The 25,618-nt window shown below is 45.4% G+C and overlaps 2 protein-coding genes across 6 annotated transcripts in view; one reads left to right on the top strand and one right to left on the bottom strand.

Annotated features, from left to right (window-relative positions):
• Positions 1-7,042, top strand: part of PPP2R2B (protein phosphatase 2 regulatory subunit Bbeta) — a 43,531-nt gene extending 36,489 nt beyond the window's left edge. Inside the window, 5 exon segments of the mRNA XM_085237062.1 lie at positions 602-766; positions 4,226-4,395; positions 4,493-4,584; positions 5,227-5,328; positions 5,330-7,042. Of these exon segments, the coding sequence (XP_085093188.1) occupies positions 602-766; positions 4,226-4,395; positions 4,493-4,584; positions 5,227-5,328; positions 5,330-5,504 (704 nt within the window). The 3' untranslated portion in view covers positions 5,505-7,042.
• A 928-nt stretch (positions 7,043-7,970) lies between these two features.
• Positions 7,971-25,618, bottom strand: part of TCERG1 (transcription elongation regulator 1) — a 32,064-nt gene continuing 14,416 nt past the window's right edge. For 3 of the 5 annotated variants that reach the window (XM_085237057.1, XM_085237060.1, XM_085237061.1), the window contains 14 exons: positions 24,862-24,977; positions 23,621-23,709; positions 23,046-23,206; positions 22,379-22,463; positions 21,453-21,588; positions 20,338-20,427; positions 19,510-19,628; positions 17,315-17,465; positions 12,674-12,838; positions 11,703-11,885; positions 11,135-11,314; positions 10,134-10,217; positions 9,795-9,895; positions 7,971-9,049 (listed from right to left, as the gene is read on the bottom strand). In XM_085237057.1, the coding sequence (XP_085093183.1) occupies positions 8,848-9,049; positions 9,795-9,895; positions 10,134-10,217; positions 11,135-11,314; positions 11,703-11,885; positions 12,674-12,838; positions 17,315-17,465; positions 19,510-19,628; positions 20,338-20,427; positions 21,453-21,588; positions 22,379-22,463; positions 23,046-23,206; positions 23,621-23,709; positions 24,862-24,977 (1,862 nt within the window). In that variant the 3' untranslated portion in view covers positions 7,971-8,847. The remainder of the gene's footprint in view (positions 9,050-9,794; positions 9,896-10,133; positions 10,218-11,134; positions 11,315-11,702; positions 11,886-12,673; positions 12,839-17,314; positions 17,466-19,509; positions 19,629-20,337; positions 20,428-21,452; positions 21,589-22,378; positions 22,464-23,045; positions 23,207-23,620; positions 23,710-24,861; positions 24,978-25,618) is intronic. The other 2 variants (XM_085237058.1, XM_085237059.1) reach the window with 2 other exon arrangements.

The following is a 25,618-nucleotide window of genomic DNA, read 5'->3' as shown; positions in this document are numbered from 1 at the left end:
GGTGCTGTGCAGCACCCACAACACCCTCGGTCACAGCTTTGGCTGTCCTCATCCCCAGAGCAGTCACTGCTGCCTGTGCTCGTCTGCGTGGGCTGAGCCACGGCAGCGTGCTGGCAGTGCTGGGCGCTGAGCCCCCCCCGCACTGTGGGACCCCGCTGCCACCACTTTGAGTTCTGCCTGCAGGGCTGAGCCGGGGCGGAGGGATGGGGGTGATGTAGAAGACAGATGCCCTGGGGGAGACGAGGAGGGGAAATCTTAATAGCGCAGCAGGGAGACAGGCTGCCAGTCACAGGCGCACAAATGAGATCGTGCCTGTCACCCTCCTAACTGCTGCATCAGAAATAATCACGGCGGGGCACTAATCACCACTGGTATTTATATCGTGTTCTCTCCTGAGAAGCCCCCGGGGCACGTGGCAGGGTTAGGCAGCTGGAGTTCAGCAGCCACAGGCGTGTGGTTGGTGGGACCCACGACTGAACGATGCTGCAATGTCTGCTTGTTTTGGAGAACGAGGGGAGGATTTAGGCAAAAGTTGAGGGGTTTGGTGGCCCGAGGCACCAATTCCACGCGGGGAGCGGCGGGCTCCTTCACTCACCCCCAGATATCGTGGACATCAAGCCGGCCAACATGGAGGAGCTGACGGAAGTGATCACCGCCGCCGAGTTCCACCCCCACCACTGCAACACCTTCGTGTACAGCAGCAGCAAAGGCACCATCCGGCTGTGCGACATGCGCACCTCCGCCCTCTGCGACCGCCACGCCAAGTGTGAGTGCTGGGGAGCCGGGCGTGCTGCCTGCTGTGTCCGCAGCAGAGGAGGTGCAGAGGGAAGCTTGCGTGGACGTCTGGAGATCTGAAAGTACCAGCCACCCCAGGGAGGTTGTGGAGTCTCCTCTGGAGATGGTCAAGGCCTGCCTGGACGCCTACCTGGCCTGGGGCCCCTGCTTTGGCAGGGGGTTGGACTCGATGGTCTCCTGAGGTCCCTTCCAAGCCCTACAATTCTGTGAATTTGTGAATCCCAAACCCTGAGCAGAACACGTCTCTCTGTTCTTGCACTTCATGACTGTCTCACAGTCCTGCAGTGACAGCTCCAAGCTGAGACTCGGAGTGCGATGACAGAGCCAAGGCAATCCCTTTCCCTGATGCTTTGGAGGCAGCAGTCCCTACACAGCGACTGCCTTGGTTTGGTGCTGCCTTCAGCCCACAGTGAGATCCGACCAGCAGTGAATAAGAGTTTGGTTTGATCTCGCAGTTGAAATTGTCTTACTGATTTCCCTCTGCACCTCCGAAGCAGCAGCCTGAGTCGATTGCGGCGCAGCAGATATGTAAGTTGAAATTGAGACAGTTCATCAGAGTTCAAAATGAAAAGCGACATTGGCTTTGGAGGCAAGTTCTCCGGCAGGGGTATTTAATACCTGCCAGTAGTATTAAATGGGGAGGTTGGTGGCCCTCAGGCAGGGGGGTTGGAGATTCATGATCCTTGAGGTCCCTTCTAACATGGGCCATTCTGTGATAGCACTGCACATCCCTGTTGTGTTCATTTAGACAGACACACTTTGCAGCTTAGGGGCAGATTTACTGAAGTGCTCTTCTGATTAAATTTTGCCATCCTGTTTTACCTGAGGCTGCTGGCAGTGGCTCTGTTACCTCCAGCCCTGCAGCTGGAAGGGAGAATGGCCCCTTCCCGTGTCAGCACCGGGATGTGGGAGGTCTGCCATGGTATTCAGAAGGTCTGGCAAGGGACAACTCCACGGGCACAGAAAAATCTCAGGAGTTGTCAAAAGCACCATAGGGAACCAAGGGAAGCGTGGGGCTGCTGGGGCAGGTGGTAACAGCAGCTGAAGTCATCCCATTCTGAAAAGCCTGAAAAGGAAGAAAAGCCCCATTGGGTGCGGTGCATAGGATGGGCTCTGCGTTGGGGGTTGTAGCAGAAGTGCTGAGTCAGAGCTTGAAGCAGTGATGGAGCACCTGGTGGGAAGGCAGGGCCAACCAGGGGAGCTCAGCTGTATGCAATGTGCCTGATGGAAGGGCTGGAGCCGGGATCCACCCCTTCCCAGCCTTCATTTAAGGGCTGGCAGTGGAGGTGAGGGGATCTCACTGGGGATCCCTGCATACCTGAGGCCTTCCGAAGGTAAGCAGCTTTTTCCCTTAGTTTCTGTGCTTACAGGTGTTCCATTTGAGCAAATCCTCACTTGCTGCAGCTCAGGACTTTGCCACTCCACTGTTATTGCTGTGCTTTCTGTTGCGTTACAGCCTTACGGGAGTCAGCCCTGGGTACAGGCACACCTTGCTGCACAACTGCTGTCATTGGCAGCATATTCTCTTGTTGTTGTGGTTTGTTTGTTTGTTTTTCCCACCAAAGCCTTTTATACAAGAAAAAGGGCATGTAAATAGAGTGCAGGGATCTGCTCTCGCTTTAGGAACTCCCTGCTCCAGGCACATGAAGCTCATCCTGCCTGGGGCTGAAGATCTGTGGTGCAGAGCTCTCATTGCCTGCTGTCACTGGGGCGGCACACAGCCGGTAGAGCTGAGATGTGGCAGTGCCTCCAGAAACAAATCACCTCCTTCCTCGGCCCCGAGCAGCAGCTAACGAGTCCTGCTGCATGCAGCAATAAGCCTGGCAAGACCTCGAGCTAAAAATTAACAAGCTGATTGTGCAGAATCTCCGGAGGATGACAAACCTCGTCTGCCACCCTGGGCTCATTTAGCTAATGAGGAAACAAACCTCTTTGCCTCTGCAGCACTCCCCAGTCTCCATTTTAAGTGAGAAATCTGTTGTGGCCCGCAGCACGAAGGGAGTCCGCCTGGAGAGGTGGCTGTGGGCTCTGCAGCCCTGTGGGATCGTCGCTGCAGTGGGGGCTCTGGGTGCTGTGCCACGGGCTTTGTGGTGCTTTGGATTTCCTGGTGTGTGTGGCTAATTGTCCCGATTAGAGTTTAAATGAAGGAGAGAGAGAAAAGACGAGGCTTGAATCGGTGTTACAGAAATGGAGGGGCGGTTGCATTCACCGAGGAATGGAGCCGTGTGCTCTGAGCTGCCAGCAGAGCCCTCTGGCTGCAGGCACAGCCATGCAGGAGTCGGACAGCAGCGCTGCGCGGGAGCTGCCCTGGCCGCAGGCACTCGGGGCGCACTGCAGCCTGGCACTGCTCAGCCCATCAGGACCTGTCCCCAGCTCTTCTCCTCCTGCTCGTGTTCTTGGTGCTGCCATCGCCTCTTGGGTTCACTCTCTGAGGCATCCTGTGTTTCAATCTGCAGTTTGATGCTTTCTACTTCTACGGTATCGGTGATGTTTCCTCTCGTTCGCTCACTGTCAGTGTAACATCCCCAGCCCTAAGAAAGGGCTCTATTTCTACGTCAGGCCTTCTCTCTGCTGTGTTGGAGAATAGCTGTGATGAGCACAGGGCTGGGCCAGGGGTGGTGGAAGCGAGTGGTCGAACCCAGCCCTGGCTCTTGGAACAGCTCCCTCCTGCCTTTGTTTTCTGGGTGCTGGGGGCGTGGGTGCCAGGCAGTGCTCATAAGCTTTGTGGCCGTGTCAGTGTTGGGCAATGGATTTCTTTCCAGTACAGCGTGAAGAGGAGGAGCCTCTCCTTGTTCCCCAGCAATATTCTGTAGTGCTGAGCTGGTGAGGGGTCTGGAGGGGTGGAAGGAAAAGGTCTGACAGATGCACTCCAAATGCAGCCTGTTCATTGGCGCAGACCTTTTCTTTAAAGCTATGCCTGCCCAGCTGACGTTACTTTGAAATTGAATTTATAAATGCATTTAATTTGGATCTTCATCAGCGCTCTTCAGGCTGTACAGGCTGTGATTTATTCAAAGACATCGGATTAAATCTGTAGGTTACTGTAGCTATAAAATATTTACATTGACTTTCAGTTATACTACGCATTGATTTCTACATGGAAAGGTACACGAGGCTCTAAATCCTTTGGCCTTCTCTTGTGCTGCTGATAGATTGGTCTCTGCTGACCCTTCCTGGTTATGGCACTCATTTAAAAATAAAGGCACTTCGGTTGCGTGGCGTCCATAACATTCCGGCGCTTGCTTTGTGCCGTGCCCAGCAGTGGGAGTGCTCACAGTGGGCTCAGCGCTGGAGGCTCAGGGTGCTCGTGGCCTCCCGTGTGCCCGCTGCGTCCCCTGCTGCACTGCACCCCTGGGACCCCTCCATGCTGGGCAGGGCAGCGCATCCCGCAGGGTCACCGATGCCAGGCCTGTCCCTTCCTCTCTTGCAGTTTTTGAGGAGCCTGAGGACCCCAGTAACCGCTCCTTCTTTTCTGAGATCATCTCCTCCATCTCCGACGTCAAATTCAGCCACAGCGGGAGGTACATCATGACCCGGGACTACCTCACTGTCAAGGTGTGGGACTTGAACATGGAGAACCGGCCCATCGAGACCTACCAGGTGGGCTGGTGGCAGGGCAGGGTGGGATGGGAGGATGGGAGCGGCGGCGGGCCTGGCACGGATGTCCCCTGCCTCATTCCATCCGCCCCGCCCCCAGGTCCATGACTACCTGCGGAGCAAGCTGTGCTCGCTGTATGAGAACGACTGCATCTTCGACAAGTTCGAGTGCGTGTGGAACGGCTCTGACAGGTAAGGGGGGGCTGCGGGGCTGGGCTGGGCGCAGCTGGGCTCTGGGCCGGGTGCGCGGGGCTGCGAGCGGCTGCCTGGCTCCTGGGGCAGCGGCTCCTCGCTTACCTCAGCCTGGCTGCGGCTGCAGGGGCGGCGGGGCCATCGGCCTCACAGCAGCACCGCACATCAGTGCAGAGAGAGACAGCTGGGCCTGAATTCCGAGTCTGATCTAAATCATGTTACAGCTCCGTGTATTCCATTTAAGTCGGGGGGAGTTTGTCTTGAAAAAGGTGTGAAAATCACTCGGTTTGGGTCAGCCAAATCTTTGCCATAAAGAGTGATATCCATGTAAGAAATTCTTGTCTGCATGAGCTCTTCCTCAGCTGAGAAGAAAGACGCAGGGTTGGAGCAGCTCTGCAGAGACAGGCTCCAGGGAGACCTCATTGCAGCCTTCCAGTGTTTAAAAGGGGATTATAAAAAGAAGGGCCATCAACAAGGGTCGACAGGGATAGGACTTCCAACCCAAACCGTTCCATGAGATGTCTGAGCACACGCCTGGCTGCCTGGCTCTGCGTGGGTGCTGGGCTGAGCGGGGCTGGGCAGGGAGGAGGTGGAAATGGGGCTGTGGCCGTGCTCACTGACTCGCCCTTCCTGCCCTCGCAGTGTCATCATGACCGGCTCCTACAACAACTTCTTCCGCATGTTTGACCGCAACACCAAGCGGGACGTGACGCTGGAGGCCTCGCGGGAGAACAGCAAACCGCGCCGTCCTCAAACCCCGCAAGGTCTGCGTGGGAGGCAAGAGGAGGAAAGATGAGATCAGCGTGGACAGTCTGGACTTCAGCAAAAAGATCCTGCATACGGCTTGGCACCCTTCAGAGAATATCATTGCTGTGGCAGCGACAAATAACCTGTATATATTCCAGGACAAGGTTAATTAGGAGGACAAGTTATTCTTTAGGAGTCTCTCATGTACTGAATACTAGTAAACACAAGATTCCAAATGTTTCTTTTCTTTTTTTTTTTTTTTTTTTCCCCCTTTCTTTCCTATTCCTCTGTTGAATTGCTGCTATGTGAATGGCAGTGTGCAGGGGCAGCCCAGCTGCAGTGGGAGTGGGGCTGAGCGCACCGAGCCGCCCCCAGGTTTCCGTTTACCCACGTGCTGGGAGCTCGGACTCAACACGGAGCAGCTGGGGGGTCTCAGCTTTTGCTGTCCCAGTGCCCCGGTGGCGTTGCTGTAATGGTGGCTGATGTGCGGGGTGGTGAGGCGGCAGTGCGGGGCGGCTGTGTGCAGCTCGGTGTGGGGTGGTGGGTTTTTGTAATCCATGCTGATTCTTTAAAGCTTAATCCTAGAAATATCCCACCTATTATTTCACAATATCGGAGCCGTGTCCCCATTTTTCACATCTGTCGTTTTGCCATCATCATTTCCTCTTTTTACCTACAGCAAAACCAAACGCAGAATGGAATTGTTGTGCCCAGAACTCCCAGGAAACTCCCCACCGAACCTCCCCAGGATTTGGCTTTGTAGATACTGTGGTGCCTTTTGGGTATATGAAATACCTTTATAAATGATGCTTCCAAAACACACTGATTGCAAACCAAATTGAACCTGGGCTTTTTTTTTCTCTTTTTCTGCACTTCTTGTATTTTGCTGTGGTCATTTTTATTGTCCTGTTGCTGTTCACTCCTGCACTTCATGCTCTCTCTCTCTTTTTCTCTTTTTAATTTATTTATTTATTCCTTTTTTTTTTTTTTAAGAAAAAGTTCAAGTTGCTAATTTATGACATTCTAAAAGAGAATCCAACCCAATACTGCTCTCCTCCAGAGGCTGCCCACTGTCCTAGATTATAATAATAAGTATAATAATAAAACCAGTAACTCTTCCTCTGTGCATGGCCAGGCTCCCCTTTCTACTCTTAAGATTGTTCAGATCCTTTTTTTTACTCGAGCAAATGTCAAAAAAAAATTTTCAGTCTGAGAACCGCTCCTGCAAGACCAAGTGAATAAATAAAGTCAATTACAGCAATTACCACCATCACTTTAGCAGTGTCCCCATGAGGGTGGCCCTGCTGTGCAGCTGTGCTGCATCCACCACACCTGTGTCCTGCAGGGAAGCTTCACCCGGCTCTCAGGGCCAAGTGCACTCTGCCCACAGCCCCTCTCGTACTGCGCGCTTCGGACGCCCTGCAGCTCCTGTGGTACCTCTGGCCCTCAGCCTCTAATGAGGAGCGTGGGGAGGCCCTGCCTGGAGTCTGTGGGGCAGGAGCAGGGGGCATTCGCCATCCCAAAGGGATGAGTAAGGGGGACGTGCGCTGCCTCACGCATTTACTACAAGTGGTGGCTTTCAGGAGTACCTTTTTTTTAAAATGGTTAAAAAAGAATGCCAAGAGTAAACATTTTTTTTAAATGTCCTTTTTTTTGTTCTTGTACAGAAAGCCTGCACTCTGGTACCAGAAGTAAAGTTGTTCCAAACGTGCCTGTGTGGAGCTGCTGATTGTTGCGCTTTCCAGGTGGCTGCAGCTGGGGCCATGCTGGGGGCGTGCTGCTGGGACAGAGCCCTGAGAGCTGGGGGGGTACAGGACCTGGGCAGCCCGTCACCCACTTGCACGCAGTGCAGGGCACCACCCCTGTGTCTGGGAGGCGCTGGCAGCTCCCAGCTCTCAGCTCAGCAACGCCTGGGATGCTGAGGTTTGCAGTGCTGTGTCCTTCAGCATTCCTTCTGGCCGCAGGCTGCACCACGGGGCACTGCTGAGGGGAGCAAGGCGTGCAGCAGCAGCCATCAGAACTGAGTCGGGGGTGAAGGAGTCGCCACTACAGCAACAGGCGACGGCTTTTTCTTCAGCTGAAACCTCTGCTGGTAGTGGAATCGGTTTCACAACGAAACCAAAGCCAGACCAACACTGCGCAGAGCAGCACTGCAGGCCTGCACCCCCACGGGGACAGGACTCATTACTGCTACCGAGCTGCTTCCTCCACAGCCCGAGTGCTAATTCTCTGTTGCTGCTGGTGATGAATTTAAACAGAGGCACCTAATTAGAAGCTGTAGGGCATGGATAATGCTGCAAAGGCAACGTTATACAAACAGACGCTCATTTACCTTCATATTAATGACACGACCTTAATCTCCCACTCCTCGGCCCAGAGGGACAGACCCACACCCCCCGTGCAGGCAAAGGAAGAAACGCCACAGCCTGAAGAACTGAACTGGAAAATAATTCTGTTTGGCACCGAATTGCACAGATGCTGATCTGAATGTTTATGAAATTTAATTTGATGCTGTACAGTATCACACAGTTTGGCAAAACACAGCCAACATTTTAGGCAATAGGACTTCAGTTCTTTGCTCTGCTCTTGTATTCACAACTCCAACAAAACCCAACAAAAACTGGCATTAGGCCTGTACAATCCATATAAAAAAGGAGTTGGTTTATTGTAGTTCAAATACATAAACTGAACAATCCCAACATTTCAAAATTAAACTTTAGAAACACAAGTTTAACATTCAAAACAGGAGTATAGTTTACAAGAATTGCCCAGAAGGGGAATCCACAGTCTAATCCAGAAGTATGCAAAGATCACTTATCGTAAATAAAAACATTTATACAACCGTCCTGCTCTGTTGGGTAGCCACTGCTACAGCCACATCTTTCCAACTGGAGTAAAAATCATTGGACAGATCTTTGCCTGGGCAGAGCAACCTGATTTTGTTTCTAATCCATGGATAGGGTAAGGAACAAAGCAGACCTGTGAGCAAATTTAATTTGGTCTCTGCAGTGCTAATTCTTCTTTTGGTTTTAACTCGGGCTCCAATGGATTTATCACCACATACAAGGGTGCAATCAAGCACGGAATCGGCACCTGTTACCACAACGCAGCCCTCAGCCATCAGCAGTTTCAGCTACGGCAGCATCTCACCTTCACAGCCAGCCAGCCCCAGGGCCACGCTCGCATCTGAGCCCCACGCACAGCTCTGGGAGCTGCACCACTCTGCCCCTCCTGCCCCACTGCTCCAGGACACCCGGCACAGTCAGCACAGCTGGGCCCCACCAGTCCTGCCCTCAGAAACTCATAAATAATCGCCACGTTCTTTTTTCCTCCTCTTTTTATATACATTTTCTACTTTTATACAGAGACCATTTTACGTTCACAAATACTGCTTTCTCCTCTGTTCCTAAGATGGTTTTGCAATATATTCACGGTAATGTATATGTATAAACCCGACAGATGGCTCATGCAAGCTTTTTGATTTAACAGATACTCTTGCCTTCAGTGACCTCAGCGCTACTTTGTCGTCCGTCTCGTCGGCTCCGAGGCTGTGGGCGGCGGGGGCGGACCTCGGCGGTCCAGGTCGTCCACGTAGGACACGATGAGTTTGCGTCGCTCCTCCGGCACGCAGTCGAGCACCAGATAGCGCTTGTCGTTTTGTAGTATCTTCTCCACATCCTTCAGATGCTGGTCTGACTCCTGGATCAGCTTTTTGGATCTGGAAGCAGGCAGAAGGAATTACTGCCTGGCACGGCCTGGGCTGCCGCCCCACTCCGCAGCGCAGCAGTCGGGGGCAGAGCAGTGCCAGGGAACCTGGGCAACAACCACTTTCTGCTCAGAATCAGTCACAGCAGCAGTACTCAAAGCAGAGGAGGACATATCTGTAGCCCTCGTGCTAAATTACTTAAGCACCATGGAAGACTTGTGCCTGGCTGCCATGGCCTTGTACAGCACTACATGAACCGCCTAAATGCTAAAAACTTAGGGGGACAAAAATCGAGAGTTTTAAATTAGGCATCCAACTGAGGCAGACAATTAGGATTTCACAGCTTTGGTAGTAAACTGTGTGCGCTGCGATTTGCTCACTGAGTGGCATCCCCTGAAACCAAAACTCCAAAACACTCCAGTGACGACTGGAAGGGCAAGGACTGACACAAGCACAGAAGATGGCCCTCACCACAAAATGAATCCAATGCCTGACAGCCCAGGGTAAACATAATGCCATTCTGAAGCAAAAGACATCTGTGCTGGTTTGATTTTCATTATTTGTTAACCATTAGAGAAATGTCAAAGCAAACCAAAACAAATCCTCTACCAACTACAGATTATTATTTTTTTTGACAGATTAGGAAAAAATTATAGAATAAGTTTAGGCAAAATTATTCTAGGGAACAAAAGAGCAGCTTCTTGCCACTTACACACAAAAGCACAAACAGAGCTCTTGGTGACATTCTGCTACACACCTGTATGTTATAAATTTGGTCTCCTTCAAGAGTGTTCGGAAGTCAGCTTTGGCAGTAATGTATTTGTCTCTAATGTACTCCTCAAACTCCCTTTGTTTTTTCTGAAAGACAGAAGACAAACTCAGAACGTCGAACGCAGACAAAGTACTTCATGCAATTCGACATACTGAATGTAAGTAGAAGTCCCACGATGAATGTATTTTTGTCTACTTTTTGCATTTTTTAATTAAAAAATATTAACATACACATAAGGCAGGCACCATTTCAGCAGTCCCTGATTTTCCTTCTCCGTATCCTGCACCACAGTGAAGGCCAACAACAGTAATGCAAACCTCTTACCCGGTCACTTGACGAAAATTTAATGCACCTCGGGTCTTCTTTAATGATTTTTTTTACTTCTTTCCATGTCGATGTTAAAGTTATCTTTCAAAAGAAGCAAAAATAGTTAAAACTGCAAGAAAAATTATATCCTACAGATGTGGGATATAAATATTACCACATCTGAAAGTAAATATCCCCAAAGCACACCAACAAAATCACTGCTGTATCCAAGTGTTGGGTTTTCATCACTCCTATTTCTGTACTTGTGTTTTTTGTTATATGATCTCATACATTCACTTTTCTTCAGACACTTTCGAATCAACATCCTCCCAGACATCATTTACATTCTAAGACCTTTTTCTAGAACATATCTACGGATATATGCTGTGAAAAATTACCTACAGGAAACCGGCTTCAAAATAACATCTGCCATTTGATTCTGTCCCACTAAGATCTGCCTGCCGTTCTAAGAGCTTTTAACCAATGCCTTAAAAACACTCAAAGCTGTAGGGTTAAGAAAGCCGACTGAAGCTGGTACACAATTTTAAAAGACCAAGACTCGCTAGAGCCCCACAGCACACTGAGAAGATGACAGGCTCCCTCAGCGTGGCACAGAAGTTCAAATTAAAAAGCATGATTTAAAACAGAACGCTGAGACAGACAAAAGATCGTCTGCTGGTATCGAGATAAACACACTGGTTATTTGAAAGAGCAAGATGCCATATAGAAAAGAATATCAAGCAACTCAATACTGAAGAAACGTAACATCCTGCAGGAGATAAAAAAAAATCACTGATTAGAAGTTTAAATGCAAATGAACTGTATGTTAAACTGAAACAGAACTCAAGATAAGTAAGGAAATGTAACGCTTACATTTTTCTTATGGAGAAAAGAGACTGGTGAAGCAAACGGTCCCAGGAAATAAAGCCAAACAAAAATTAGCTCTTGACAGAAAACTGAAAAGTCCAACTCCCCACGGACTTGCAAATATCTCATGTCTGAGCATATTTAGCTCTTACCGCTGAAGTTTCATCCAGAAGTTGCCTGAAGTGTTCCCTCTTCTTTTTGGTAAGTGCTTCGATGTGCTCATTGAAGAGCTTTTCTTTCTCTTCTCTTTCCAGCAAGGAGCCAGACTCCCATCGGTGATCTTTGCGCAGGGTCCTTCTGGTGTCAGACCACGACACATCTGAGGAACGCACCTGGGCAAAGGGATGATTATTTCTGTAAACATGTTTTTCTAAGGTTCACTGACAACTGTTACTTAATACTCAGCGTTCTTCTATCCCCTCTACTACAATTCAAATTAAAAATTAAAGCTCTTCAAAAAAAATTCAGAGACAATAGCAGCTTTCTGTGAAACACAAACCAAGCAGCAGCAGAGGGAAGCACTACGCATTAATTCAAATGAAGGAGGAGAAATCCTGCATTTGTCCTGGAAGAGTGTTCTCTTGTAAAGAAGATGAAGACAATTCTCTATCTATGTAAGCTTAATTGAAAATGCCAAAGTGCATTTCATACAGGGCATCAACTGGAAAAGAATGCACTGCCAAGCTCCTGGAATGAAGACAGAACCCGTTTGTGCCTTACCATGTCAGACAGCAGTGCTTTGAAGTTCTGTATAGCTTCCTCCCGTTTGTGCTGCTCACGCTCTCTGTCGATCTCCTTGGTTTGCTCTGATCGAGCTTTCTGCACTTCTCTTTCTCGTTCACGCAAACTTGCTTCGATGCGAGCTTGTCTTTCCAGCTCCTTTTCCTTTTCAGAATCTAAATTCTGCAATGTAAGAATAGAAGTTTTTCCTCAATAAAAACGACCTGACATCTTTCATGCTTTCATTAGGCAGGTTAGCAAATTAAAGGATTATCAAACCGAAAGTATCTCAGCACAAAATACTTCAAAGTGATGTAAGATCTACAAGGCTACAAAATTTTGCTTCAAGAACTGCTGAATTGCTGTAGGGGCTGCATGGGGGAAAGAAGTCTGGCTGCAACACACACTTGTTCTGATCACAGAACGACATTTCTCACGAGTGCTTCCCTCACTGTGAGTAATGGCTGAGGGAAGCAGTATAACCACCTTCAGCCAACCTTCACCTACTCCACCATCAATCTCCTTGAAGAGAAAGGCAGGAACGCTGCATTCAGAGACAGGCAGCAGTGAAGGAGCTGCGTGTGAACCACCCACCATCCTGGAAGTTCAGCTGATACGAAAATCACATTTTGGATGGAAAGTACCCATTTTGGTTCAGTCGTCAGTGCGATGTCTGCACGTTCTGAAGCCAATGACCTTACAGGACTCTGTTTTTTCTGTTCTGAGTAAGTTCACCCGTGCATGAATGCAAGGTATGCGTGCAGGCACACACACACCATGCAGCAGCAGAGCCATGGACAGCACTGCTAAGACTTGCAGCCGTTCCAGGGTGCTTCCACAAATAACCACCGGGCAGAGTTTTCTTAAGCATGGAAAGCGTGAGGCTATCTTACAGTTGTAGTTCCCTCACACATCATCAGCAACGTAACCAGCAGAACATGCAAAGTTACTTCCAAATGGCACACACGTACCTTAGCTATTTTTTCAATGTACTGTTTGAAAAGGTCTTCCCTCTGTGAAGAGCTATCCACAGCTTTGTAACGAGGGTCAGTCTCTACTTTGTCCTTCACTTTGCTCCAGCGAGACTGACTGTCCAGGTGGTGGTTAGCCAGTAGTTCAAAGAAGTCCATTTTGATCTATTTTACAGACAATAACAGAAAGATAACACTTGAGAAAGAGACTTTGATACTAGCAGTTTGCTCTTATGAAAGAAGAAATGAACTTACCTCCATTAGAGGGAAGTATACTAACATTACATACCATTTTAACTTAGAAAAAGCATTAGAACTACTAAAACTCCGAATTTAGACCTCACACATCTAAAACTCACTTCCTCTTTAGGAAGATTTTACAGCAGGAAGATCTGCTAAACCTAAGATGAGCTATATTCATTAGAGAATGATTCACCAATTTTATTTCTTCAATTTCAGCTCATTTTTTGAGCTTTTACATATCAAAATAACAAGCTACTGATTCTCCACTGCAGCATTCCACTATCAATATCACAGAAGCTATGCAGTTTTAAGCAGGGCTCTAAATAAATCGTGCATTTAAGGACTCGTATTCCAAGTGTGCAATAAACAGAGGTAAGCACTTGGATCTACTCTTAAGTAGCAGCATCCTAAGATGGATCTAACCAATAAAGAACACATACAGCAGTAATTAAGTGAATTACATTAAAAGACAGATATGCAAATAAGGATAATTTTTAGTTTACATTTTCAGCTTTAAATGGGATGTCAACACTCTGTCCAAAATGACAGCACTCCCAACGGCTGGCAGAGCATCAGTCCTGCTGGATTTTTGTTCTGCTTTATTTGTTTGTTTTTGTTATTGTTGTTTGTTTGAATCTTAAGACAAAAGCGAGCAACCAATTTTCACCCAAACTCCCAGAATCAGCAGTCACAAGAGCAACTCCTGTGCCTTATTACACCTCTGTTTTCTGGGGTAGATGATTTCCCTCTTTCCTGACTTTAACTTCTAGCTGATTTTTCCTTTTTATTGCCAACACTTGATGCCACAGAAGTCTGGTTTGGCATTTAAGACCCCGTGTGTGAGAACAGAAGCAGGAGGCCTGCTGTTAGCCTGGCTCCCTGAGCAACCTGCAGCCGTGTCTGTGAATGGGCAGACTGGACACAAGGTCGAGCACGCTGCCTTCGCGGCATCCCAAGCCTTGCTGACTATGGAGCAAAGTCTTCGGTCCCGGCACAGCACTAAAACCATTAGTTGAGAAGGACTGGCCATTCGGTTTGTGATACTTATCACCTCTCCTCATCCATCTGAAAATCACCAAAAGCAGTTCAGCTCTGGGACGCTGAGGTTCACAAAGGAGGTGAACACACTGCATTTCCAGAGGACTGCCAGCCTGCTGCTCTAAAATGATTGGTTTCGGCACGTAGGAATGAAACAAAGCTCAGAACAACATTCTGCAGGCTGATCCAGCGACAACTTAAACTCTTTACAATATTAATACATAAACATCAAGGATTTATAGACTTTTTTCTTTACTATCTCAGAAAGGTTCAGACAGTAGGCAGAGATTAGAGAACAGCGGTTAGAGCCAGCCGAGGAGTTACTCTGTATCTACAGCACTATCATTTTGCTTAAAAAGCTGAACAAAATGCTAAGCAAACCATTTATTCATTTTAAGATAAAGAATGTTGTTTCAAAACATCTTTAAACATGCATGCAGTATAAAAATATGAAGCTTTCTAAGCCATGGCATTAGAAATATGTCAAAAATCAAACGGTGCCCAGATCATAATACAGAAGTCTATAAAGTAAGGGTCTCTCAGAGCTCACCAGAAGCACCCCGCACCAACACCCTGCAAAAACAGACACCTTCCGTGGAAAAAGGCGATCAGATCTCGGAACACAGCACTGCAGGACGTGCTTCCACAGCAATGCAATGCAAGCCCAAAGCCTACCAAGCCCGCCCCGTCAGGAACAGCATCCCAGCCCCAGCACTGTGTGCCCCCAGCCCCCAGACTGACGCTCCGTAAGCAACAGCCGCAGGAGGAAGGGAGCACTGAGCCAATTCCTCCTAAGCAGCACGAGCGACTCTCCAAGCAGGGGTTTCACTTCGGCCAGAACTACCTTTCACCTGCAGCATCTGCAGCACAAGCACTGCGATTTGCTTTTTAGTTAAAACTTCAGAACGTCTCACCAAAGAACAGCCTTTTAGGATCGCAGCTCTGGGATCTGAAGTTCAGTGCAGGTGAGCAAACAACACATAACCAGCTGGCAAACAGCGCAGAGGGGGACCCTCGGCAGGGCTGCCACAGGACAGCAGTGCTGCCCAGCCCCACAGAGCCGCAGGCCAGCCCCACAGAGCCGCAGGCCAGCCCCACAGAGCCGCAGGCCAGCCCCACAGAGCCGCTCCCTGCCTGCTCCCCCCAGCACTCGCTGCCCCCTGCTGCTGAGCGGAGAGCAGCTGAAAACCCAAGCGCCCATCAGCAGCCAGTGAGCCGCAACTCACAGCAAAAATCAAAACGCTGGGTGACTCCAAACCCTTACATTAAAGATTTCTGTAAAGTGGATCCTCCTTAAATCGAGATTTTGGACTTTTAAAACAGACTGAGAAAGCTTCAAGTTCAACGCTTTAAATTTTCTGTTGTTTTAAACACTTTCAAAATCAAAGGAAAATAAGACCGAAAATATTTCAGGTGTATTTAGGTCTTTTTTTTTTTTTTTTTTGGCAGTTAACACATTGCAGGTACAACTCTCATCACTTCACAAGGAAAAAAACTAAAAAAATGTAAAGTACCGGAGCTGCGGGAGGCTAAAGTCACCACACAGAGATACCAATTCTTTCCTCACTAGGGAATCCCATAATATTTGCGTGTCAGTGATTGACAGCTGTCAGACTGAACTGATTGACAGGCCGCACAGCACATAACTGTAAAATCTATCCACTTGTTATAAAACAGAATACATAAAATGGTTACAAAAGGCTTTTGGAGAAAAAAAAACATTATTTCAAAAGCAAACAAACACAGTCTCTCTTCTTTTAACTTTAACTTAAGAACAATCATGCAACAATACAACATTTTACTTTGCACTAAGCTGTAAGAATGCTTTAAAGCAGTATGTAAAATTCTAGTTCTGAAACACATCAGTTCTCCTCTAAGAGCACAATCATTTATTGAAAATATCGGCAATCAGGCAACATTTGGAAAAAAAGATCAGAGCTCCTGGATTAAGAAAAAAAATACACGAGACTTATTGAATAAGAAAACTGTCTGCAAATCTAATGTGCTGTTCAGCATTTTTATCCTCTGCAAGTATTCTAAGTGAAACATACATTAACTTTACGTTATGAAATAAAGACTGCAGACTTCAACATGTTAAAAATCAGCCTTTAGAGGTTCTTTTCTCCACTCACACACCACACAGGGACATTGCAGGAAGGCTGCACATTTTGGTGGTAGCACCCAGTGTCACCTCTGCAGTCAATTGCTCTCCTAGCACTGAGAGCACAGCAAGGGAAGGAAGCCCAGCAGGGTAGGGGAGGTGATTCTGCCCCTCTGCTCTGCTCTGCTCTCTCGAGACCTCATCTGGAGCACTGCGTCCGGTTCTGGAGCCCCCAGCACAAGGAGGACATGGAGTTGTCCAGAGGAGGGCTGTGATGATGATCAGAGGGCCGGAGCACCTCCTCTGCGAGGACAGGCTGAGAGAGCTGGGGCTTCGCAGCCTGGAGAGGAGAAGGCTGCAGGGAGACCTCATAGTGGTCTACCAGTACCTGAAGGGGCCGACAGGAAAGCTGGGGAGGGACTTCTTGTAAGGGCAGGTAGTGACAGGACAAGGGGAAACGGCTTTAAACTGGAAGAGGGTAGATTTAGACTGGATATTAGGAAGAAGTTCTGTCCTGTGAGGGTGGTGAGATGCTGGCACAGGTTGCCCAGAGAGGCTGTGGATGCCCCCTCCCTGAAAGCTCAAGGCCAGGCTGGATGGGGCTGCGAGCAACCTGGGCCATGGGAGGTGTCCCTGCCTACAGCAGGGGGCTGGAACTAAGTGATCTTAAAGGTCCCTTCCAACCCAAACCATCCTCTGATGCTATGAAAGCCTGCTCTTGACTATTGACACTACGGTCAGATGACATTTGGAATTCATTAATCTTTAATAGCTGACCTTTAATTCTAATAAGCAGCAGTTTATACATAAGATATATTTACCGAAAGATTAAGTCACTGAAGTGCTAGCTTTAAATGGAAAGAAAACATGGAAGTTGTTTGAAATTTACTTGGAGCAGCCTGCAGAGAATTCTAAGGTCTTACTGCCTACACTAAGAGAACAGAGAGGTAACAGCCAGCTCTGGGTCTCCCAGCCAACCAGGACAAGAACTGTGTTCCTCTCAGTGCCCAGGGACAATATTTTAAAGTGTTCTCAGTGTCACAAATATAAGCTCAACACACTCTAAGTGAGTATACCTGCAAACTTAAAAGCAGTTAGTTTGGAAAGACCAAAGAGACATCTGTGAAGAGCTTACACTGTAAAACACCTACAGGAAGGGAAGGGCTGAGTCCCAGACAAGGCATGCTGCCATCCAAGCACGAGCTCTGTCCCATCTCACTCAGGCTCACACCACTCAGCTAAAAAAAAATTCACCTTACCTTCTCACCCCTGGTCTTCGAATCTTCCTTTTCCTTCTTTCTTGCCGCTGCGATAAACTCATTAAACAAGGCCTCTCGATCTTTCATCTTTTCAATTGCCTTGAATCTCGAGTCTTTAGCATGCTTGGCTGCAAATTCACTAAAAGTAGTTCTGCAACAAAATGGCAAGTGAACTCATGTGGCAGAGCTGTCTTTGCTTGGAAGCAGGTTAGCAGAGAAATATTTCCTCTGCTGGTATACATGCCAGAGCACAATGAAAAACAAAAAGAAAAAAAGAAAAACCATCCTATGTTCTCACTGTAGAGATGCTTGATCAGTGAATTACAGAAAGGAGTCCAGTGTAGGCACGCACACGTTAGACACTTGTAAGGTATTGGTTTGCTGCTGTTTTGGTTTAATAGAACTACCTGCAGAACACGCAGGTGGTAGGTGTAGGAAGAGAAACTACAACACAACCAAGAAGAGGAAATGAAAACTCAGCTGGCTGTAAGTTGTCTTTTTTGTGGTTAAGCAGTTCAGCCACCAGTCTTGTCCAGGTATTTCACAGCTGTGAAATTAAAAACTTTGCATGCATTCACTTGCAGCCAAACCATGCTAAGAGTTTACCAAGGAAATCATCTTACTGTGTTAGTCACAATGTAACACTGGCTGCCGAAATCTTCCCCTGCAGTGAACACTGTATTGCCTTATCTTAAAACACATGGAGTTGAAAATACTTCACACACTATGGGCAGTTGCAGCAGTACTGGGCTTTCAACCCATTATCCCCATAGCATTTTCCTGACAGTTCTCTCACCTCCAGGGCCAGATTCCAATCTGTGCAGTAGATATAGTACTGCCACTTACCTCAAAAAAAACCACTATTCTGCTTTTTCCAAGCTCTGATGCAAATCTGGCCCCAAGAATACGTGAGACACTTATAATCATACGAATGTTTTCATCACAGCATGGAAATAATTAGACTTGGAAAATCCAGCCTACTGTTGCTGTAGGGTAAATTGAAACAAGAAGAGAATTTGGTAGCTTGTTCAAAAAGATTAGAAAATGAATGTACAGCTATATTGAAGAACAAGAGCTGCTTAAGTGGAACACAAACTCTTGAGCATGTTGGACTGAGATAGATGATTAAAAGCAGTCTGACGCTCACAGAGGTACAGCAATATCTTTAGACAAACACTGAAACCAGAAGACAAAGGATAAGATTAAACAAGACAGTCTTTCAGTCGGAGTTCTCTCTCCCACCCCAGTCCATAATTAGGTAAGAATCAGTCCCAATACGACACACTGCACATATCTTGGAAGCTGAGAACACTACAGCTAACAGGAAGCTTTGATGCTGGTCTGTGAATGCTACGTGGAACTCACTGATCCAGTTTTTCTTAAAATATTCTCATGACTCCATCCGTCCTAGACTACCAAAATCTCTGCCCTCGTTAAATGAGCAGACTGGTGCTTTACAGTAAGAGTTGTGAACCAGATTTGAAGTCATGTAAGAATTTACATAACACTGGGTTCCCTCAATTCCCAACGCCGGTCACTAAAATAATTACACTGAAGCAAACCAAACAAGCAGTTTCTTCGCTGTAAAAGAATTAATGCCAAGTAAGCCAAGAGATGCTGAAAGAGAACGCTCACCTGTTGACATAAGCACCTATTTCATGAACTCTACGCGAGAAAGTTGTGAAACAAACATTTCTAGCAATGTAATCCTGAACGTTAGTACATTTACTGTTATCATTTCACTGTTACCACTGCATGCTGCCCTGGGTGAGAAGGGTAAGTAACAATTTTCATATTAAACAAAACATTAAAAAGTTATATTATTATTAACACACTTTTAAACAGAAAAATGTCCCTTCAAACTCTCAAACTGATGAATCCTCCCTAACACTTCTCAGAGACTACAAATATTCTTAGGAAACAGGGTTATTAAAGAAGAACTGTGGTGGATCTTGAAACCTCTCACATTCCAGAGAATGTTGTGGGAATTTTTCAAAATGACTAAGAATACATAAGATGTGATAAAGTTCCGTTATTTTATAGACTAATACAGTAGGCAAAAAAAGATTTTAATACCTCGTTTTTCTCCTCTTTGACCATTTTGAAAGAGGTTAATGAAGTTGATCTACCTACCACCACCCAGAATACTGGGTTCTTGCAGTGCTTATGCACACGAATGACAAAGAAGTTCCTACCTCGGGTTAATCTTTGATTCTTCCATCATTTTCTTGAAATCCTCCTTGGCCTGCATTATTTTGTTTTTCTTCTCCTTGCGCTCTTCTTCTGCTCGGGTTTTCACATACTGATCAAATACCTACAGAAACATCACAAAACATAAAAACCTGCACCACATCAGCTCTAGGCAAGGACGGAGAAAAATCCCACTTCTTTCCTTTTCCCTTGGCCCCTTTCTCCCACCACAGAACCAACACAGACAAGGCAGAAAGAATGGTTACAAGTGCTCTGTACTTGAATGTGTGAATTACTCCAATATTCTGAACTCCAACACACTGAGCGTGTGCTCTGGGAACAGGAACAGTTCCTTACATGTTCACGTTAACATTTTACTGGGACATGTGTTTAAGCAAGCAGACACTTCTTGTGTTTTTGAGTTTTCTGTCTGTGTACATCCATTCAAAGCTTCCTGAGTGAGAACTTGCTTAAGAATAAATGAGGTGTTTGGGATTTTTAAACTATTTTTTATTACTATCATTTTTTCAACTGCATTAATCATTACTCCAGTAGTTTGACAAGATACTGAAGATTCTGACCATTTCATTCAGGTTTTGGGAAGTTTTTGTATGCATACAACTCTTACTGCACTAAAATGCTTATCTCGGAACAGCAGAACTATCAACTCACTTCTTTTTGGCTTTTTCAATTTCATGACAAATCCTAATCATAATAAAAATCCCTTGCAACATTGATTACTCAGGAAGGCTTGCATGGAGAAAAAAATAATTGACAGAGGATTTAGATAACACCTGCAGTAGCTGGAAGGAGAGTGAATTTGACTTCTTTACCTGTTTTCTTTCTTTAGGGTTGAGAAGTAAATAACGAGGATCAAAAACTATCTTGTGCAGTTCTTTCTCCCATGTTGAAAAAGCAGAGACCTTTAATAAAAATAAAGTCAGACTTTAACTTAGGCTTAACTTCTCTTGAATATACAGAGGTTGTACAGTTTGGCTTAAAAAATATAGGGCATGAAAAGAGAGAGACAAACTCGTGGTGAAGTTTTCATCGCTAATAAATGATGAGCTATGGGGGGTGGCCAGAGCAAATTCCAACACTAATTGGCTCTGAAAACTTTATAAATAGTAGCACACACTTAATTACTCATTAGAATAACTACTGCTGTGTGACATTAAAAAAAAACTAAGAAGTCAGTCTTGAGATTTTATGTTCTCAGAAAAAATACAGAGCAGACATTGGATGTAAGCGTTATGATTTTTAAACAACAGTTCTGGTACAAGAGATTCCAGCTTAAACAGGCTCAATTAATCTTAGGAAAGCATTATTACAATTAAGCCATGACATTAAGCTGTTGAAACTAAAAAAAAAGCTCACTGGCAGCTGGAACCACTTCACATATTTAACTTCCAAAAACCCAAATTTATACTCTAATAGTCTGATTTGTTTACCAGAACTGGTTGGTATAAAGGAAATTCCCAATTTAGTTAACTAAAAACAAGAAGTCTCCCATTTAAGGATAAGAATGTACAGACTATTTACTGCTTTTCTACGGAATTTTACTACTTACTGGAACTTACTGCTTTTCCCATGTAGGAACACCTCCCAAAACATTAAGTGTCCATTTCTTATTTATTTTCACTGGCATCTTCCAATTTTATGCTTACTTAGCTTGGATTTTATTTTATTTTTTCTCTCTCCTCCCCCCTCACCTCCATCTTGAAACTGTTTAATTTTACCTATTTAGAAATGAAATGCTGATTTTAACATTCATTGAGATACAGACTCTTGTACCAAACACAACCATGAACTGGAAGAATTACGAAATTGTTTTCCTTGTATGAAGTGCTGCAGGTCCTGAATTGGCTAAGAACGAAGATTTCTGTCTGAATCTTCCTCTCATTCCTCCACTCAGTCACTCATTCACACACATGCTTATTTCCCTAACCCCTCTTTCTAGAAGCATGTCCTTGAATTGTTTCATCCGGGCCTCCAAAGGGACGATGGCTCTCTCTCGAGCAGCTTTAATTTCAGCTTCCATAGCAGCCTCCTTCTCTGAGTCAATATCTTTGTTATCATCCTTCCTGGGGAAAAAAAGGAAATGAAGCATACAGTATGACTCGAGAAGTAGCAAGTCAGCTCTGCGGGACAGAGGTTAAATGATAACAGGTCACACAACAGATAGGACAGGTTACTTCAGAGGTACAGCCTTACAAGTCATGACCATTCTTTGAGACTTGGATAGGAATGCTTTCATATTGAAAGAGCTCAAGGAACCAAGATATTTTCAACAACTTCAGTGCCAAGAAACGAGCCTAAGAACTTAACACATTCTGGTTGTGTTCAACGGCCCCGCCAGACGTGCAGTAGATTTTAGGTTAGCTGCACTAATTCTCTCATCTCCTGTTCAAGACTGTGAGGCTCTGTGAAAAAGACTACAGCAGTTAATTCAAACTGAGAATACCTTACAGTGATTAAAGCAGAAAATGCTGTAACAGAAGTGACATATTTATCCATCAAAACATTTCTGGAAAGAAATGCACAATTTGGTGATTTATATTTACCATGGGCAAAAGTGCTTAGCTCCAAACACAAACTCACAAACTATGAACAACTTTATGATCACCCCTAAGAGTACAAAACAACAAACAAAACTGTGAAACTGTTTTTAAAATAGCATGTAGAAGTCACTCCGACTAAAATAATGCCTGCTGCTTCCATTACAGAGAACAACGTGAAAAAGGAAATAAAACATTCAAACTACTATAACAGAGTGAAAAACAAATCTTATAGAAATAACTGCTATTAAAATCTAGACTGTTGGACTTCGTGCAGATATTCATAAGCAAGATAAACAACCAACTCAAAACTTACTTGCGCTTTTTAATTTTAATTGGCTCATCCTCATTTGCTTCTTCTATAGATTCATGCTCTTCTCTAACTGCAAAAGATTTCAATACTACTTTAGGTTTTCATCTTTGATGACTCACACGTGAAGCCTTACACAAAACCAGAGGACGGACAATACATGCAGTACTGCATTCTGATAAGGGAAGAGGCATTCTTAGTTGCTTCCAGAAAAACACCATCAGGATGTTCTGGTGGGACTAACAGATTTATGGTAGGCTTTGTATTTAAAATGATGAACACTGACCTTTTATTTCCAGGAAAAAAGTCAGACTAAGCAGCCTAACAAAGCACATCTGGATCTCCTGGTTATGTACTTGCATTTAGCTCTCCTCCAACTACCAAGCCCATGTGTCATCCCAGGATCATTTACTACAACTCATATCAGAAAGATGCCTCAACTGAGCAGCCTCTTACGTGCTCTCCATTCTTGGCAGCTGTTTTCAAACTGCACCACATCTGATGTTCTTGCATTCCCACCCTCTTTCTTGAAGAGATCCCAAAGCTATATGCATTTTTTGATACGTCTACATTTTTCTCACTTATTTAGACATTACTAATTTTGGAAATGAACACAAAATAGATGATAAATTATATTCAGCCTTTTAAAGGAAGGTGAAAAGAATGCTCTTACTGAGTTTTTTCCCTTCTTCCATTCCTTTTTTGTGAGGAGGTTCTTGAATAATTTTGTCTACATCAGCTCTTCCAATAAGGTCATCTGGCCTGTCCCACATGGAAAGACGTGTGGTAGGGTTATAGAAGAAAACACGCTCATCACCGGTCCACACCACACACCTAGAGATTTAGCAGAAACAAAACGTCTGGTTTTACCTTGTTATATTGTGTTCATACTGCCATATGAGTATTCCACATTAAAAAATTGGATTGTTTTGGTCAGCAGCTGCACCTATTCCTTCCCCAAAGCATAGGGCAGAAGTAGCAAACAATTCTGGGGGGCCAGAATTTCACAGCAGATCAGGAGGAATCGGCAGCAGGAAGGGGAATGGGCTATGGAACCTATGCCAGTAATGCACCTCACAGGACTGCAGACTGCAGTGAGCGTGAGACACAAAGACTCCAATGTTATCTGAATCAAAAGTGTGCCATGAAAGGATCTTCATGCACTATTACTTGCTCTACCTATCCAGCAACATTCCTTGTGACGTTTCAGTCCTCCAGTTGCAGGCTGCAGGGAAAATCAGTACCTACCATGGGGTTCCTGGAATAGGGGTGGTTGCCACTGGCTTGGCTTTCTGAGCTGCTTTTTCTTCTTCAGTCATTTCTTCCTCTTTTGGCTCCTCAAGATAAAAGCAAACAAACAAAGAAACAAGCAAGCAACAAAATCAAGTTACAGGATTTAGGCAATGATAGCTAAGCAACTACTTGTTCATTACAGGGTAATTTACTTGTTTTAAACAAGCAATTGTATTTTGAAACAATGCTATTCACCAGCTCACAATTCCACCTCAACCACACTTCCAACAAAAGCACTGGAATTTCGTCACAGACTGTAAGAGCTGCTCCAAAACTCCATCTAGAAAACCTCCAGGTGTTTGCTTCGCTTAGACTTCATTGAAACCTTACTTAAATACTTCTCTAGATCTGCACAAATCTTTGACATAGTTCATCAAGGACTAAAATGCAGGGGCAAAGACATATGTATTTGTTCTTAAAATCCATTTATCCAAAACAAAGACGTGAAGCGTGAAACAGTCGAAAGTCCACAATGACCTTTGTAACAGAAATAAACAAGCCAGCTGCGACCTCAAAAGTAAGCAGGACACAGGGATAGCAAAAATAATAATTGAATTCTGCATTTTTGCTAAGAAGTGTACATACAAGTTCACAGGCATCAATATAAAAATGTTATTTCATTTATTTTTTCAAGCACCTTGGCATCTTCAAAACCTATGCTTTTTCAGCATGACAAAATCCCTTTCAGGAAAAAAAAGGCTGATTTTTTTACTGCAGTGTAAGCACTGAACACCTTCTAGCACATGCTTTCCTGACAAACTAAACAGATTGTTATAGCACATGGGAAAGTGTAAGGTTTGTTTCAAAGTAGTAAAGAAACAAAGAAATAGCTATTTAAGGATTTTAAAGGAAAAGTTTCATTTTTGTGAACACCTTAAGAAGAGCAAAAGATTGATTATGTCTGTGCAATCAGATTACTTTTTTTTTTTTGCTATGTTCATATTAATTTTGTAACTTAACTCAAACTCTATTTTTTCTTTTAAAGTTGTCTTTTTCTGTTAAAAAAACGCTATAGGGTAAAAAAAAAAAGAAAAAGAAGAAGAAAAAAAAAAGGCTTTCAAAAATCACCCCAGAAGTTCAAGAACTCAGATTACTAACCATGTTTCCTGTCAATAATGCCTGGTCTACAGATGCATCCACCCCTGCAGGATGTAGGAACTAAAATGACGATACTATTTGGTTGCAAGGTCTTTTACCTCCTTTATAAGCTCTTTTATAGGTTCTTCTTTTGGCTCTTCCTCCTCTGTCTCCATTGGTAAAGGTTCCTCTGTAGGTTCTTTAATTGTCTCCTTAATCTTCTCTTCCATTTTTTCTGCATGAAGATAAAATTTTCCTTAATATTGTTAGCAAACGATGATAGAAACAGTTGTGTTCTTTCCAGTATGACTGTCCAAGCACAGCAGCAAAAACAAAACTTATTTTTAATGTATTTTCACCACATTCCATTCTTGCACTTTACAACGCCAGCTTACAAAGACGTGACTATCTCCAGTAGCAAGATCTATGTGGGACTGAAAATGGAAATACTGTAAGACAGTCTATTAAGAAGCCAGCTGAAAGTACCACCCCTCAGACCAAGTGCCGAGTGCTGCATTCTGGTTACAAAAATGCCATGCACCGCTACAGGCTCGGGGCAGACTGGCTCAAAAGCTGCATGGAGGAAAAGGACCTGGGGCGGTTCGCTGGCAGTCAGCTGAACGTGAGCCAGCAGTGTGCACAGGTGGCCAAAGAGACCAATGGCATCCTGGCTGTGTCAGAGACTATCGGCGCAGCCAGCAGAGCAGGGAGGTGACTGTTCCTCTGTACTCAGCACGGCTGAGGCTGCACCTCCAGCGCTGTGCTCACCGCTAGAAAGAGCCTGAGGCCCTGGAGCGTGTCCAGAGAAGGACGAGGGAGCTGTGAGGGGTCTGGAGCACAAGTCTTACGAGGAGTGGCTGAGGGAGCTGGGATGGA

Source organism: Meleagris gallopavo, chromosome 15 (assembly GCF_905368555.1).
Source record: "Meleagris gallopavo chromosome 15, MGAL_WU_HG_1.1, whole genome shotgun sequence".
Taxonomy (NCBI): Eukaryota; Metazoa; Chordata; class Aves; order Galliformes; family Phasianidae; genus Meleagris; species Meleagris gallopavo.
The sequence above is the reverse complement of the archived record's forward strand: the minus strand, read 5'-3'. Positions and strand labels throughout refer to the sequence as shown.